Source organism: Xenopus laevis, chromosome 3S (assembly GCF_017654675.1).
Source record: "Xenopus laevis strain J_2021 chromosome 3S, Xenopus_laevis_v10.1, whole genome shotgun sequence".
Classification (NCBI taxonomy): Eukaryota; Metazoa; Chordata; class Amphibia; order Anura; family Pipidae; genus Xenopus; species Xenopus laevis.
Window position 1 is genome coordinate 42382987 of NC_054376.1, and position 18391 is coordinate 42401377.

The 18391-nt window shown below is 38.9% G+C and overlaps 1 protein-coding gene across 1 annotated transcript in view; it reads right to left on the reverse strand.

Moving 5' to 3' along the window:
- slco3a1.S (solute carrier organic anion transporter family member 3A1 S homeolog) overlaps positions 1-18391 on the reverse strand; it is a 172892-nt gene that overhangs the window by 130629 nt on the left and 23872 nt on the right. The window contains exon 2 of the mRNA XM_018255309.2: positions 11240-11705. Coding sequence (XP_018110798.1) covers positions 11240-11705 — 466 coding nt within the window. The remainder of the gene's footprint in view (positions 1-11239; positions 11706-18391) is intronic.

Consider the following 18391-nt stretch of genomic DNA (forward strand, 5'->3'; position numbering starts at 1 on the left):
AGTCGAACGATTTTTAGTTCGAAACGTTCAATTCGAAGTCAAAGTCGTAGTCGAAGGTCGAAGTAGCCAAAAAAAACATTAGAAAATCGAAGTTTTTTTTTATTCTATTCCTTCACTCGAGCTAAGTAAATGGGCCCCCTAGGTGCTCATATGGCTTATCATGTCCCCCCCACATCAACTTAATTAGGTCATTACTACTTCTTTTATCAATGAAATGAACACTATTACATGTTGTGTTGTTTTACAATACATGCACCATAGTGTCACAGTATGCTCCATAAATCCCAGCAGTGGCCCTGTCACAATGCCCTAGTTTCATCTCAATTCCCTGTAATGTCCAGGCGGTATAAAGTGGGACTTGAAGTACATTAGGTCAGTCTGATCAGTCAAATCAACTCACTCATAATTTCCCATGAGGACTGGATGAATTTAAGCACCAGATCAACGGATCATCTTTATTTTGACTACCACTAAGACAGATGATGGGACTGTGATCTAAGTCAAGACATTGTCATGTTCCAGTGTAACCCTAACAAATCTCACACCTTCCATGCAAGTGCATATAAACATTCATTCTGCACTGATAGAGAAACACAGATGGGCCAGATATGTCTTGCTTTCCCAAAACCATTACATGTGTTTTGAGTAATCCAGCTGCCAACTACAGTACATGCAGGTAAGCTAATTCATTATATTGGAACTGACAGTGTGTGTGTGTATATTTGTAACTGTGACAGGGAAATTAGATTGTGTGATACTCTGGGGCATGGGTCAATGAATGATCAATCTTGGTAATGCAATGCATAATATGTCGGGTTCTATAATAAAGAATAATAATTATTATGTTGAGCACTGCACACAGAATTTTCAGTGAATTAGGCCCACGTGTAGAACAATTGATTTGTCAAAGGCCACTAAAAGGTGCCACAGCAGTTGCCACAAGAATTATTTCTATAAAAAAAACTGCAATACCCAATAACAAGAGAACAGAATAAAAAGAAGTGCAAGGTTATCTATTTCCATGAAATTAATGGCAAACCTCAGCTGATCGACGGCACTTGAACATAAACCAGTAGTAAAGTGACAGACAGGCTGGTCTATCCCTTCTACTCATTCTTCACTGTCTGTCTGCAGCCAATTAACAACCCTTACAATCAGGCCCCGTACAATTTGCTGTCACTGGCTTAAGGTGGCCATACACGGGCCGATAAAAGCTGCCGACAGACCGAGTCGGCAGCTTATTGGCCCGTGTATGGGGGCCCCCGACGGGCTTCCCCGATCGAGATCTGGCCGAAAGTCGGCCAGATCTCGATCGGATGGGATTAAAAATCCCGTCGGATCGCGGCCGCATCTGTTCGTTGATGCGGTCCCGCGATCCGACCGCCCGTTTGGCGAACGCTAGGATCCGATCGTTGGGCCCTAGGGCCCACGATCGGATCAGCCCGATATTGCTCACCTCAAGGTGGGCATATTGGAGGGAGATCCGCTCGTTTGGCGACATCGCCAAACGAGCGGATCTATCCGTGTATGGCCACCTTTAGATATTACAGATGGAGAAGGGCGTGATTGCATCAACTAAAGGCAAAGAGACAGAAAAAAAAACTTATTTTGATTTTGCACATTAAAATATAAATTATATTACTATTATTATTATTATAATACATAACAATACAAATAATATAAATCATATTTTTATGTGCAGAATCTGAATATCTTTTTTTGAGGGACTATGCATCCATTTTACTAGTTATTGTAAAATAAATTTGATATCAGTCTTAATTATTTATACAGTCCTTTCGAATACAGTGTTACGCATATTTATTCAAGTTTTTATGAAAATTTTGACAAGGAACCACATTTAAACTAGAAGATGATTTAAACATTGCATTATGATCTAGATACTGTAACTGGTCATTACAGATCAGGGATATAGTTGATTGTTGATTGTTTGCCAGAATTCCACCGCAGTTGTAGCACGTGCTAATTTGCTCTCACCACAACTTGTGCACAATGCACCAATATGGACACAAATTAATGTCTGTGCACTAATTTGTATATAGGTTGTAGCACTCATTCTCCCATGATTTGTATTTAAAAATGTCACAGGACATTAAGGGGCAGATTTATCAAGAGTCAAATTTTGAAGTGTAAAAAAACTTCGAAATTCGACCACCGAATTGCATTACTTCGATATTCGAAGTCAAAGTTTTTTTTTTATCGAATTTGGCCATATTCGGTCGAAGTAAAATCGTTCGATCGTACGACTTATAAAAACTTAGCCAAATGTTGGCTATAAGTTCTAGGAGGTCCCCACAGGCTAACATAGCAATTCGGCAGGTTTAAGGTGGCGAAGTGTCAAAGTCAAACTTTTTTAAAGAGACAGTATTTTGATTTTCAAAGTCTAACTTTTTTACTCTCCCTCAGTCATATTCTCCTTCAGCCTGCTCTCCCTCAGACATGTTCTCCTTCAAAATGCTCTCCTTCAGCCTTTTCTCCTTCAGAATGCTCGTCTTCAGCCATGTTCTCCTTCAGCCTTCTCTCCCTTGGCTATATTCTCCTTCAGCCTGCTCTCCTTTGGCCAAGTTCTCCTTCAGCCTGCTCTCCTTTAGCCATGTTTTCCTACAGTCTGCTCTCCCTCAACCTTCTCTCCCTCAGCCATCTTCTCCTTCAGCCATGTTCTCCTTCGGCCTTCTCTCCCTTGGCTATATTCTCCTTCAGCCTGCTCTCCTTTGGCTAAGTTCTCCTTCAGCCTGCTCTCCTTTAGCCATGTTTTCCTACAGCCTGCTCTCCCTCAACCTTCTCTCCCTCAGCCATCTTCTCCTTCAGCCATGTTCCCCTTCAGCCATGCTCTCCCACAGCCTGCTCTCCCTCAGCCATCTTCTCCTTCAGCCATGTTCTCCTTCAGCCTTCTCTCCCTTGGCTATATTCTCCTTCAGCCTGCTCTCCTTTGGCTAAGTTCTCCTTCAGCCTGCTCTCCTTTAGCCATGTTTTCCTACAGCCTGCTCTCCCTCAACCTTCTCTCCCTCAGCCATCTTCTCCTTCAGCCATTCTCATCTCCAGCCATGCTCTCTTTTAGTCTGCTCTCCTTCAACCATGCTCACCTTCAGCCATGCTTCATTTAGTCTGCTTTCCTTCCTCCAGACTGCTCACTCTTAGCCTGCTCTTCTTCAGCCACACTCTCCTCCAGCCATGCTCTTATCCAGCCTGCTCTCCCTTAGTATGCTCTCCTACATCCATACTCCCCTCCAGCCATTCGCCTTCAGTCGTGGTCTTCTCCAGCCAGCTTTCCCTTAGCCTGCCTTGCTTAAGCCAACTCTCCTTCATTCAGTCTGCTCTCATGAATTACATTTAAATGTACAGGCTAAAGGAAAGCATGCTAGGAGAAAGTAGTGTAAATTCACAACATTCTACATCCATTTTAGCACTTAATTTTGGGGCTATTGTCAGTCACTGAGTCTCCTTGCCCTCGAGTTGAACAGCCTGTGAGGCCTGTGAAGCACTGGAACATTGTGCGTCGATAGTAGATCACAGTGAACGCAACATGCATGTACTCTGCATGTACTATCTGTTGTAGCCTGATTATTCTAGTTATTAAAACTTGCTACTGGATTTTTTCTTTATATGAAAAGTGCAAATAGTCAATCTTTTATAACCTTGTGCTTGTAATAGCACAACATTTCAAGTGTGACATCTTTCAAAGCTGCAGTCCATATTACTTGTGATATAGGCATTGACTGACAACAGGAAACGGACTACTCCTGCAATTTTCTATCTGTAATTGCTTCCAACTCTCCACAATTATATACACTCAAAGTTACAGGATAATCATTTTATGGAAAGCAGCAGCATCTGATGGCATGTAATTATGCCCAGGCTGTAGTGATGAAAAGGCAGAACTTTATCCCATAATAAAATTGTGCAACTGATCACTCGTGTTTATGAAGCATAAGTGCATGGGGAGCTCCTTACAACCCGTGTATAAACATGTGAATCCTACACAGCAGCTTATGAAACATCATGTCTGCATGTAAAATACACAGCTCCATTTGATAACAGTCAGGCACATTTCGCTATTGAATGCTGTAACATCACTGAGAAAATGTATCCCCCTTCCCCAGCTGTAAATGTAATTGGCAGCACAGTGATGCTACGTACAGAGAAAACAGCCACTAACAAGCTCATAATTACAATAATTTCCTAGGCGAGAAACCACTGTAAAGCTGATATATTGTTAGAGCTTTGCTTAATGTTGCAAAGCCTGCCCTTCATTTTTAGAACTGCCAAGTGTTTTTCTGCCTTGACAAAAAATTAAAACAATCTATCTTTCCAAGATTTCAATTCTGCTATGCAACAAACAAGCACAGTTCAGTGTTCAGGTATCTGGCACTCTTCAAAAATTTGACCCTATATTTGAAAAGCAAAGTATTCCCTGTTACCATAAATTTATTCTACCTTAAAGGAGAACTAAACCCTAAAAATGAATATGGCTAAAAATGCCACATTTTATATACTAAATTTATTGCACAAGCCTAAAGTTCAGCTTGTGAATAGCAGCAATGATCCAGGACTTCAAACTTGTCACAAGGGGTCACCATCTTGGAAAGTGTCTGCAACACTCACATGCTCAGTGGGCTCTGAGCAGCTGTTGAGAAGCTAAGCTTAGGGGTTGTCGCAAATTATAAGTGCTAATTGCACTTGTTTTTGTGCTGTCATATAGTAACTATCTGAATTATTTACTAATCATTGTAAATAATTATATTGTAAATCGGTCCCTAAGCTCAGTAAGTGACAAGAGCACAAAGCATGTGCAGTGAATCAGCAGAAAAGAAGATGGGGAGCTACTGGGGCATCTTTGGAGACCCAGATCTTTACTGCTAAAGGGCTGTGGTTGCCTTGGGCTGGTACAGAAGTCAAAAAACATAATGTACAACATTTCTAGCCTGTTTCTTTAATTAAGCTTTAGTTCTCCTCTAAGGAGGAAAAATGCCTTCCATTATAATCTTCCAGCCCCCCAAAATGACACCCACAAGAAAAAAATATATATATATATTGTGGTAGAGTGACCACAGAGATGGGGAAAAGGTGCGTTTTTCCTTTAATTTGTCCCCAGTAGGAGAGGTAAGCTCCAGGAAGAGTGTTACTAAACAGGAAAAGGGGTTCTCTGTTCAAAGGCTTTCGTTGCCAGATCCTGGAACCTATAGGATTCTGGAAGGAACAAGCAAGTCAGACACTCCATTCTAGTGGTCCAGTTTGCATATCGGAGCTTACTTTTCACAGGAAGGCAGTCCTTCTAATGAGAGTGTTAGGAAGGTCTTTCACTGGACAACTCCATGTCATACATAATGGGGATAGCCCCCGCCCCAGTGCTCCCGTTAGAACCACCCTCCCCAAAGCTTTAAAAGCCCAACCCCACGCCCAAATCCGGTTTCTTTTTTTTCTTCTGCTTCATTTTATTTTTGCTCCTGTTAGAAGCAGTTTCCTTTTTAACCTTGCGGAAGCATTGGGGCTTGCTGGAAAGCGTCCTAGGGACTGGGGTTTTGATCCTTGTGACCTCAGATATGAAGTCTTCAATGTTTCATCATCTGGATCAGGTAGGCACAGTGTTACTGTGGCTTTTTTCACTGGTTTGTCCTTGATCCACGTGCCTTCACGGCCTGATTATAATCTGTCCGATGGCAAGTGCTAATGTCCCCCCATCCGTGCGCCTACCTGGGCATGTCTAAAATGTGTCTAGCAGCATTGGGGTATATGGTCCCTACACCCCCTTATGATTTTTACAGATGGGAGAGGGAGGTGGCAGTAAGTTAAGGTTAATCTGTTGAAATCCCAGGTTTGCCTTGGAGAGTAGGGTTAACAGAATGTTTAGTTAGCGGCCTAAACCTTATGTTCTCCTTCTTTTTTTCCCCATACTGGGGTATTATTTTCTTTTTCTTTTTTCTGGAGGAATTTAGTTTCAGAGACAGCTGCCTGTCTTTCCCAAGGTTGAGGTAGTTTACATATAAAAAATAAAAAGGGGTCTTTGATCTACTAGCAGTTAAACATTTAGGCTTAGCTGGTAATGCCATCCTGATGCTGGAGTCTCTTAACTCTTAAGAATGGATGGACTAGATTGGCCATTGTGGAAATGGTGGCTGATTTGTATGTTCTATGAGCAATTTTAATGCAATGCTAATTTGCATGTCCTATACTGATCCGTATGGTAATGTGGATCTGCAGGTTCTGGGAGCAGCAGCTGCAGATAATTAGGTAATTACTTTGGAGGTCAGTGTCAGGTGCAGTTAATGAACAGGTATTCCCCTCTCACTCCCTCCCTTAGCAGATCAGAGTGATTCTCAGAAGCATCAGGTAAGATTCTTTGTTAGAACTCTGTTCTATTGTCATAAAGTTTTGTTAGTTCTATTAACATGTACTACTTTTATTCTGCTTTCTGAGTCTAGCTAGCTTAGAAGCTAAGGCAATGCTATAGGGGAGTAGAACACGGTCCAGCCAGTATATGCATGTGTGTGTGTGTGGACACGGGCTAGTGGGGAATTGACAGAGACTGGCCTCATGACTCTTGGCTTTGGCAGAGTGCTCTCAGTCTGCATACTGTAATAACCATATATGATGGAACAGGTTATACATTTCTTTGGTCCTGCTACTGTTTAATATTACAACCAAACTGAATGTATATGTGGAAACATTTCAGTGGTTCCGGAACTGGCTTAATAACCAAATATAATTGTACGTTACACTTTTTTTGGTCCGACACTGCTTAAGATCACAACCAAATTGAATGTATATGTAGAAACATTTCAATGGTTCTGGAGCTGCTTTAATAACCAAATATAAATGTATATGTTATACATTTCATGGCCCGGGCACTGCTTAATATTACAACCAATATAAACATATGTAGAAATACTTCAGTGGTCTGGAGCTGCTTTAATAACCAAATATAAATGTATATGTTAGACATTTTTTGGTTTGGGCATTGCTGAATATTACAACCAAACTGAATTTAGGGAGAGACAATTCAGTGGTTCTGGGGCTGGCTGTAATAACCAGATATGAATGCACAGGTTATATATTTCTGTGGTCCTGCTACTGTTCAATACTACAACTAAACTGTATGTATATGTGGAAACATTTCAGCAGTTCTGGAGCTGGCTTAATATCCAAATATAAAGGTATATGTTATACATTTCCTTGGTCCCGGGCACTTCTTAATTTTACAACCAAACTAAATGTAGGGGGAAACATTTCAGTAGTTCTGGGGCTGGCAGTAATAACCATATATGAAGGCACAGGGTGTACATTTCTTTGGTTCTGCCACGGTTTTTAATATTACAACCAAACTCATTGTGTATGCTTCCAGTGGCTTTGGGGCCAACTAAGGCAATAACCAGATATAAAGGTACATTGTATACTTTTCTCTGGTTTGGACACCAATTAATATAACAACCAAACTGAAGGTATGGTCAGTGATTGGTGTGGGAAGGTTTAAAGCATTTTCCAGATGGTGCCTATGCAGCCATCTGGTTGGTATGTAAGCATGGTAACATCAGTCAATGTTCTAGTGGCCCCGTGTCATGTTTGTTTTATATAACTTTTGAGTTAAGTTAAAAGCATGGACTACTCTTGCAAACAAGCAACTTGGGTATCATAGGCTTAATGTAGCACTAAGACTGGCTTAAATGCAGGAGTCAACTGTATGCTCCTAGATACCTCACACGGCAGGTAAGGTATGCCCGTAGTGGCGGCTGTCAGTCTTCATGAGTCGCTCTATGGACTTTTCATGGATAGAATGCACGGGTTATGGTTCAGGACAAATACAGGTTCCTTATGTGCCCTGTAGATTTTAGTATCGAGGAGACGGGGAGCTCCACTAGGTGATGCCATGTATCTGTAGTGTTCTACATATCTGGGGCATGTAGAATACGAGTGATTGAATGTTTCTTTCCCCTACTAAGTCATCGTTTTCATCTTTTGAGGTATTTGAGCTTCTGGGCACTCTTGGTTGTCACAGCTGCGCTGGTATGTAGTGTGAGCGAGACTCTGGAGAAGTTACTCTGGGTTTCTAGCCACTTCTCTTTCAACTTCTTTCAGCGGAGTTGGTTCTCTCCTTTCAGGTGGAATTATCTGGCTGGATTAACACTCCTTATCATTACTTTGGTGTTGGTTCTTCCTCTAAAGAGTCCTGTTTCTTCTTTTTCTCTGGCAGTCATTTTCCTCTGAAGAAATGGAGTTCACAGGTTTTCTACAAGGGGTTCTCTGTTCACCTGTAGAGGTTTCATTCTTCTAAGTTTTATCTGGAATAGATTACACTTGGCCGGGTGTCTTTATGTGGAACAATTACCCTCCCATTGGGGATATTGGCTTGCTACGTCCCATTACATATGACATGGAGTTGTCCAATGAAAAAGGAAAATTATATCATACTTACCGTGATTTTCCTTTCATGGACAACTCCATGTTGTAGTTCCCATCCCTTTTTCAGTAGTTTCAGCAGCTTATTACAAGACACCAGATTTGGGTTGGGCTTTTAAAGCTTTGGGGAGGGTCCTTCTGACGGGAGCACTGGGGTGGGGGCTATCCCCATTACGTATGACATGGGGGCAACTGGCACATCAGCACAGTGCCCTCCAGTACCAGGGATAAGTGTTATATGTTGTAGTACAGGTATAGGACCTGTTTTCCAGAATGTTTAGGACCTGGGGTTTTCTGGATAAGGGATCTTTCCTTAATATGGATCTTCATACCTAAAGTCTACTAGAAAACCATGTAAACATTAAATAAACCCAACAGGCTGGTTTTGCTTCCAGTAAGGATTGATTATCTTAGTTTGGATCAAGTACAAGTTACTGTTTTATTATTACAGAGAAAAAGGAATTTGTTTTGAATAATTTGGATTATTTGATTATAATGGAGTCCATGGTAGACGGGCTAATGGATCCCATACCTGTATATGGCAATTCAGCAACCATCACTGCACCTATTATATCATTTAGCAACTGTGAGCTACTTTAGAACCTATTCATCATACATGCATACACTTCAGAATGCTTAAAAGTGCCTGGAAACCGTACTTCAAATCTTATAATGATCAGCTAGAGTGATGCTGATCTGCATAAATAAATATTACAGCTGTTGCATGTGCTGAGGTCTGTAGTCCTGACCTGACGAATGCAACATTAACAACAACATTTACTATATAATGTAAAGAAAACCTGAGACCGATATAGAGTGGGCTAGAGGCAGATGAACAAGCCACAAGCAATGAAGAGAAGGCAGCTGAATAAATTGGAAATAGCTGGCTTGCAAACTCAGCTCTTTTTGAAATACAACTTACAGAATCAAAGTAGTCAGTGGAGTATGGATGGAAGATAGTTTTCCTTAATACTGTATATAGTAAATAAAGAACCCCCTATTGTAAAATATAAGAATATTATAAGTTACCACGGAGTTCCATGAATATATAAAAACACGAGGTGAAAAACACCTCATATGTTGCAACAGGGGGTACTTTATTTATTATAATGCACAAGCTCCGATTATAATCGATGACATCACTAAGCACCGTTTATTAGGATAAAAACAACTGTTCTTCTATAGACTGCAATTTACTGCATTGTAATGGTGGCCATAGATGTTAAGATTTTTAAAAGATCTATCGTAAGAACAAGCTTATCTTGAAACTATCATTTAAATGTGCAGTTTGTGTATCAACTAAAATTACCATTTCAAGCGATATCTTCTAGTTGAAGCTAGGAAAACTGGGGGTAGTGGCCTGCTTGGCCCTACAAACAATGGGACAATGGATAGATTTAAATGTGAACAACGTAAATATTCTAACCTGCTCAATAGATTTTGTTGACTAATGTCTGCCAAATCACAACAGGTTTTGTAGCAGCGCACACCGGCACCCGAAGGAATCGCCCACACGAGGTTATGGTTAAAAAGGTATAACTTTATTTTCTCATCTGATCAAACATCTAGCGTCCGAGGTCCTAACTAAAAATTGTTCGACTATTCGACCATTCGATAGTCGAAGTACTGTCTCTTTAAAAAAACTTTTGACCACCTACTTCGCCACCTAAAACCTACCGAGCATCAATGTAAGCCTATGGGGAAGGTCCCCATAATCACACTAAGGGGGTTATTTATCAAAGTCCGAATTTATCTCAATATTTTCTACTACAAACTCCGATCAAATCCGATCAGGGTTTTTATGCTTATTTATTATTGCATTTTCCCGAAGATTAGCTTTGCGGTAAAAAAAACTGATTTTCAAATTTCTTTTTCTGAATTTTCACCCGAAAACTCAGAAAACTTCGGGGTATTGCATGAAACCCAGTGCACATCAAAGATCATTGGGACTTCACCCATTGTCTTATATGCAACTTTGACAGGTCTTAGATGTCGGATTCTCAGATTCTGACTTTTCCATCCTCAGGGTTTAATAAAGTCCGAAAAATTTGTGATTTTTTTAAGTTTGATTATATATATATATATATATATATATATATATATATATATATATATATATATATATATATATATATATATATATATATATACACAATATCAAAACAGGGGGGTTGTGGGAGCACTCTAAAGGCTTTAAAGTATATATAAGTATAATAAATGCTATTGCATATGTACCCAAAACAGGGGTTATTTTGTTACAAAGTTATGATCATAAAATTGATAAGCCACCATACCACGTCAAGGTATATATATATATATATATATATATATATATATATATATATATATATATATATATATATATATATATATATATATATATATAAAAATCACTATCTTTTGTGATTTTTGCATTCCGAGTTTAGTAAATAACCCCCTAAGTAGTGACACTTGGAGTTTAAGTGACTTGTCCAGGGTCACAAGGAGTTGCCACAGGGAATTGCAACCAAGATATATTGAAATTGCTCTGACTTAGAGCCTTATTGGGCCCTCTACATGCCTGCCCCCCCCTGCAAACACAGAGTCTGCTTCCTCTGTGGTTACACTCCTGATTGTAACCACAAGAATCCCTTTATCCCATTACAGATATTTCTTTCTAATCATAGCACTGGAACAGTCCAGCTACATAACAACTTGGTGGCATGTAGTCTTTCCAAAGGATATCATTACAGTATTATGGTACATATAATATCACATTCCAATCTGCAATGTCCTGCATTTATAAAATATTAAATATAGAATAGTGTGTGTTTTCCAGGTCTTACCATACCTATGTATAGGGAAGAGTCTTTCCTTCTCACGTGGTCATCAATATAGGAAACTCCAAGGGGCTGCACGGGTGTAGCTCCAATCCCAAGTAGAACCTGGGCACCAATCAGAAGCAAGTACATCATGTTGGTGGTAGCTGTATTGCTGCAGATTATATCCGGGTCTGGAATTTCATCACTCGCTGAACCATTGATGGCACAAACGTCTCTTCCTTCTGCACCCCATCGGATCTCGCCAGGTTCATATTTGTATTGGTGGGTCAGAAATTCAGGCAGGGCTGAAAGAAGAGCTCCAAGGGCCATAACAATTCCTCCACATCCTATCAACCGTGGTCTGTGTCCTCTGGCACCAAAGTAACTAACAAACAGTATCAGCGCTAAATTTCCAATCTCAAAGCTGCTGGCGATAACCCCAACGTCTGCGCTCTGTAGGTTAAATCTTCGTTCCAGTGTTGTTAACATACTGACCTGCAGCAAAACAGAAGCATTTTAATTGAAATTGAATACTGTACATGTTATACCTTTAAATGAAAAAAGACCAATTGCAAAAAGTCTTACCAGGGGAATGTAATAAAAGTCAGTAACGGAAAAAACTATTCACAATGCGAATTTAATATAGCTTTTACAAACCTAGAAACTGTTTAGCCACCACTTCCAACAGTGGAAGACTGTTTGCAAATTTTATAGCTTGCGCCAATGCGCAGTAAATGTAATACAACTTCTTCCTGTAAAGTTATGTTTGCTCCAAAAGATTACGACACTTAAAATTCACAATGCAAATCCACAAGTCGCTCGGGTCAATTTCGCCGCAGGCGTTAAAAGTCAATGGGTGCCCGAATAGTGTTGATGTGCGGCGATTCGCTCGTCACTAGTCATATACTATTAAGAAGACATATACTTATTATTCCCAGCAGATATTTCTATTAATGTATTTTATTGCACATTCCAACGTTCTGTAAAATGTGCAAATGTATTTCCCTGTGACACTAGGGCATTTTCCAATAAGAGAAGCTGAAAATGACCATTTCTTACTTTTCCAGTAAAGAGAAATAATTTACTTTCTAGACTATCCAGTAATAAGAGGCTGCAGAACTAACATTAACATTAACAGTTATTATCCCTAGTATGAATGTTATCTTAATATTATAACACACCATTTCCTCCACTGTTTGTGAGCCAAGTATAGGTATAGACTAATAGTGCATGCATGTCACTCTTTGTTCTTTCCCTACTGAGCATTTTAGTTGCACATTAGGATCAAAGCTGCTGGTTCCTTGAGATTTAGGGTGCACCTGCTTCTATCTGCATGCTTACAGTACACAGGAGGCATTCCCTTTCAGTTAGTCACCGTTCCCAAACCAGCCACAACTTTACAGCTATAAGGTGCTAAACATGGCACCTGTCAGGCATTAACCTGCCATATCTTTGGCAAAGCACATTTCAAGCCTTCTGTTCTCTTTTTGTTGAGATAGGAGTTATAGTTATAGATTTGTTTTGCACTTTTTTTCTTCCAACCAAGGTTTCCTTTTGAATATCACATTAATGACAGACACTTAAGGGAACAGTAACACCAAAAAATTAAAGTGTTTTAAAGTAATGAAAATATCATGTAGTGTTGCCCTGCACTGGTAAAACTGATGTGATTGCTTCAGAAACACTACTATAGTTCATATAAACAAGCTGCTGTGTAGCAATGGTGGAAATTGAAAAAAGGCTAAATAGTGGATAACCGATAACACCATTTTGTTCTACAGAGCTTATCTGTTGTGTAACCTAAGCCGTTTCTCCTTTGAATGGCTGCCCCCATGGCTACACAGAAGCTTACTTATATAAACAATAGTAGTGTTTCTGAGACCGTTTTACCAGTGCAGGGCAACACTGCATTATAATTTTATTACTTTAAAACTTTCCTTTTTTGACGTTCCTTAAATTTACAATGAATGTTGTCTTGTAGGTGTTAGAAGCTGGCTGCTTGAACATACAATTTTATGGGGGGATTTAGCAAAAGGTAGGCAAGTAAGTAGAGGATGCAGAGGGCATAAAGACACAAGCTTCTTCAGAGAAACACACCCGTTTATTGTTCAGCTTTTAAATGACACGGTCACTTAATTATACACAGGAGTGAGCATTACAGCATACAAACAGAAACCATAAAATAAAAACCTGCCCATAGAGCACTACCTTCACACAATTGAAGTCCCTAACTAGACAGGGGGACTTCCAAGCAAAACAAAATGCAGGTTTGGGCTCATCCCTGTAGGACTCTTTCCTGTTAGTTCAGCCTCCTGGCTGTGCTCACAGTCTTACCCAGACTCTCAATCCAGAACCTCAACCAGCTCACAGTCCCGCTCAACTCCTGCTTTGTGCAGACGCAGGCAGCACCCCCAGCTTCTCTGGGATTTCCCAACACAGCCAGGTCTTCTACCTGATGTGTCCTGCTAAGAGACACTCGAATTACCCTTAAATATACTTTCACAGGACAGCCGTCCTGTGGAAGGTAAGCTCCAATAACCATACTGGATTTGGGGAATGGAGTGTCTGGCACCTACCATCATTAAACAATGAAAGCACTCAATGTTAACTAACTCCATTCCTGGAGCATACAGTATCTCAATCAATGGGTTAAAATCAAAGGCCAGACACATTTTTCCTGATTTATGTGGTCACTCTACCACATAGGTTACATTGAAATTAACTCTGCTGCTGCTTTCTCCTCTTCTTTAGATACGCCAGTGCACTAGTAAAGTTCCTGGTTTTACAACTCTATCCTTCTATGATTACCTTTAGTGAACATAAAGTCAGAAACATCCGGGAGAATCTGTTTGGATATTGCAGTTGACCGTTATCTGGCTAATACTTAATGGAAAACTATACTCCCTGAACAATAAGATATTGCATAAAACAGCTCATATGTAAAACCCTGCTTCATGTAAACAAATCATTTTCATAATAATATACTTTTTTAGTAGTATGTGCCATTGGGTAATCATAAATAGAAAACTGCCATTTTAAAACATAAGGGCCGCCCCCTGGGATCGTAGGATTCACAGTGCACACAAACAAACCAAACAAACCATACATGCTAGGTCACATAAGCCAATTAAAAGACAGAGTTCTGTCTTTTGCTTTCACACTTCTTCCTGTTACAGTAGTAGTATTCATGGTCAGGTGATATCTCTGAGGCAGCACACAGACCATCACGAAATGCCGGTTCAGGGCATGAGATGGAAAAGGGCAGTATTTGCTTAAATATATATAGATAGATAGATAGATAGATATTTATATATATATAGATATATACCAGTTTGGTAAGATTCTTAAATATGCCAATTAGTATGATATAAACTATCTGTTGCTTGAATATTGAATATTCATTTTGGGGGTAAAGTTTTCCTTTAATTTAGAAGCCTAACCCAAAAAACGTTACTGGCTACCAGCCAATCAGTAGTAATTATTACACTGCCATTTCTATATATACCCAAGTCATGACATAGACTCAGACCCAAGGCCGTATATATTTTCTTCCTGTGTTAAATTAATCAAATGCAAGTTGGGTTCAATGGATTTATTTGTTAATGATATTTCCACCTTTTCTCCCAACTACAAAACCACTTTCTCAACTCGTGGATATCACATTAGAATGCTTTGCATTGAGGCCTAATGACTTGGATGGCGATAGCATACTGTGTGTTTATGTTGGCTTCACTATCCGTACAATTGAAATAAAAGGCAAGAATTTTTTTTTTAAAAAGGCATAAACAGGAACAGAAATTGCATTTCACAATGTTATGTTCATTAGACCGTTAATTACATTTGAGCATTTTTAAGGCCTGCTTAAAGGTAGTGTTTTGAAGCTAACATAACTTTTTCGATAAGAATGTTGTGACTTACACTGGGCACTAGTACAAGCAATAACACTCACAATCTTTTATTCCTAAATACTTTCTGAGACTGAAAAATCTATATTAAGTTTGCAAAAAGGAAATTTTGTTCATGCTAAGAAATAATTGTTGACATTATGCCTATTTTGTGTGTGTGTTTCTAATTTTGAATTCTCTCTCCTTCTACATCATGCAAATCTCTGTCTTTTAGGAATACATTCTTAGAAATATATGTTCTATAAATATTACAATGGTATAATATATTAATTAAAGGGTTAGAATGAGTAGCACTGTTACAGCAAGGACCTGCAGTTCAGTAGCTTTAGGGAAGAACTCTCAGTGCAGGGATGGTTCATTCAGTCTTTTTTCTCTGGTACCAATTCCATCTAATGTCATATTAAATTTCAGTCAAAGGGAGTTCCAGAACTGCCAGATGATCAAGAATAACCATAACCTTAAGCAGAAAATGATAAATGGTGAAGGGGGCTAGTAAATGTGACATCTAGATATGAAAAAAAAAAGACTAAAAAAACTGATATACTTTGTAAGAATAAAAACTCTCAATGCACCAGTCTAATATCAGGCGTTCTTTCACTAGGTCTACTAGTATTGCTATGGGGGTTCCCATCATCTCAGAGCACCCTAATTTGGATGAGGTTAATTCTTCATTTTTGAACAATAACAAAACTATGGTTTGAATTCACTGTACTCTTGGCTCTGTTTTACACTCCAGTGTCCCATTAGTGCCCTCTGCAGACCCCAAAATCTCTTCCAGCCGTCATGTAAATAGTTCTCAATGTGCATTGTCTACTGCGTGCTGCAGCTCTGGACAAAGGCTCTGCCCTACACTAAAAACAGAACTCCTTCTACATAGATCCGATTTAACAGCTCTGAATGCAGTCCTCTGTAGAATTATATCAAAGGCCAGCTCCTTCCAGATACTGTTCATGGTCACAAAACAATTACATCTCTTTCCAACAGCAATTCCATCATGCCTTATGGTTATAGCTATCTTTATAACCAAGTATTCAGACTAGTGATGTGAGAGTGATTTTCGACCCAAACCCAGGGTTGTACTACCCGCTCCTGACCAAGCCCACTGCTCAGTGTATTTTTATATATATACATCCCTCCCCCATCTCTGATGTCACAGAGGGGTTTGTGCCGACACAAGTCTATAAATAGACAGCACATAATTTGGAATTTGGGCACAGTTACGCTGTGGGCCCAAATCACCTTTAAATGACCCGTAATACACTTTTAGTAGTAGTTAAGAATTTCTGTGCTTCGCCGCCAGGGAATACATTTTATTAAAATTTGTCAGCGTAAAAAAATTTTGGACGTGCGATGGAAAAGTCGCTCGCATCAAAACTGCTGCACGTTAACATAATTAGGACGCCCATTGACTTTAAAGTCAGCGTCAAAATTTACGTGCGCGTCAACATTCGTGTTACGTGAATTTTTTTGCCGGTTCGAGGGAAATTTGCCAATTTTTTGACGAATCGAAACAGGACAAATTCACCCCTTAGCTAATTTTAGAGTGATATTTTGAGATAATTTGCAGTTTTTCATTTTTTATTAACTAAGGTTTTTTTCAGTTATTTAGCTTTTTATTCAGAAGTTCTCTAATTCGCTAGAATCTAAATTACCCTCTGGAATAGAATGATGAGTAATAAAAATTTACAATAACAAGAAATTTGTTGCCTTACAGATTTTTTTTTTTAATGAAGTCAGTGACTCCATTTAAAAAAAAAAGTTAGGAGTTTACTGAAATACTATAAAAAGGAAGAAAAAAACAAAAAAAAGGTCCAATTGAAAAGTTGTTTAGAATTAGTCAATCTAGAACATACTAAAATATTAACTTAAAGATGAACTATGCCTTTAAAGAGCCTGTCTGTAACTAACTGCTCACATTGCAGAATGTTGAGTCACTACTTTGTTTTAACCATTGTTGTATTGACACTTGCCTAACAAGGTTAGCAGAAAAGGTAAGAAGGCAAAGTATAAAATATGTACTTTTATGAAAACTGAATACATCTAGTAACAAACACTGAGCAGCATTAATTAGAATTGTAGACAGCAAACAAATACATTATACAGTATGTATTAAACAAAGGGACATTTGGGGATAAAGTGAATTAATAAACTTAAAACGAGTGATATTAAGGCATTTAGATGGCATCAGTGATGGGCCAATTTGTCCAGTTTCAGCGGCGAAACATTTGCGAAAAGCGAACGTTGACGCTCGTGTCAATTTTGATGCCGACGTTAAAGTTAACGGGTATCCGAATAATGTTGATGCACAACGGTTTTGACATGAGCGACTTTTCTGACGAGCGTCCAATATTTTTTGACGCCGCCAAATTTTTACGGCAGTTTCAGAAATGTATTTGCCGCTGCTGAAACGTGGAAATTCCCAGCAAATTTGTACCTGGTGAATTTATTCGCCCATCACTAGATGCCATGTTCTGCTTAGTGAACCTGGTTTTGTGTTTACAATGTCAGAGTTTGAGCAATTAGAAGTATTTATTATTGGAACACATCGCAGTGCTGATGATACTTCTAATAAGATCAGATCAGGCTTATTATTTACAGTCGAGTGGATCTGAAGTTGCTCCTCATGATGCTTTGTCTGTCATCATTGGAGGTAAATAAATATCAGGATCTGTTGACCTCTGCAGTAATGATGATGCTTGTGAATCTCATTTCATTTCTACTAAAACATGTTCACTAAGATAAAACATGTATTACTGACTTGCAATTAAAATTGTTTTATTTAAGCATATTTTTTAAAAGGACAAATGATCATCCTTTATTTATATGGTGCCAACATGTTCCACAGGACTTTTACGTCAGAAAAGTAATTGGTAGACGCATGGCCTAAAATATATGTATCATAAATTGTATTAGTCCTCATATATACTGAAAATCACTGAAAAGGCTGCAATATTTGTTTTGCCCAATAAGCCAATAGATAGTTTTGGGGCTTAGTGTACCAATCAAGATTCTGCCACAAAGACTATGATACAGTGATTCTATTGGCTAGTTTTAGACTGTTACTGATAATTACGGATTAGAGCTCTTTTACTTCAGATCTTTTTTATATAGGACACATGATTGGCACAGTAACCAAGACTAAGTTCAGCTGTTCATGTACAAGACCCACCTGGATATTCACATTAATTATTTAGGCAGATGCCCTATGTCTTATATAAAATCAATTCTTAATTATTTAGCAAGATTTCTCATTCTAATGGTAGAGAAGGAAATTCA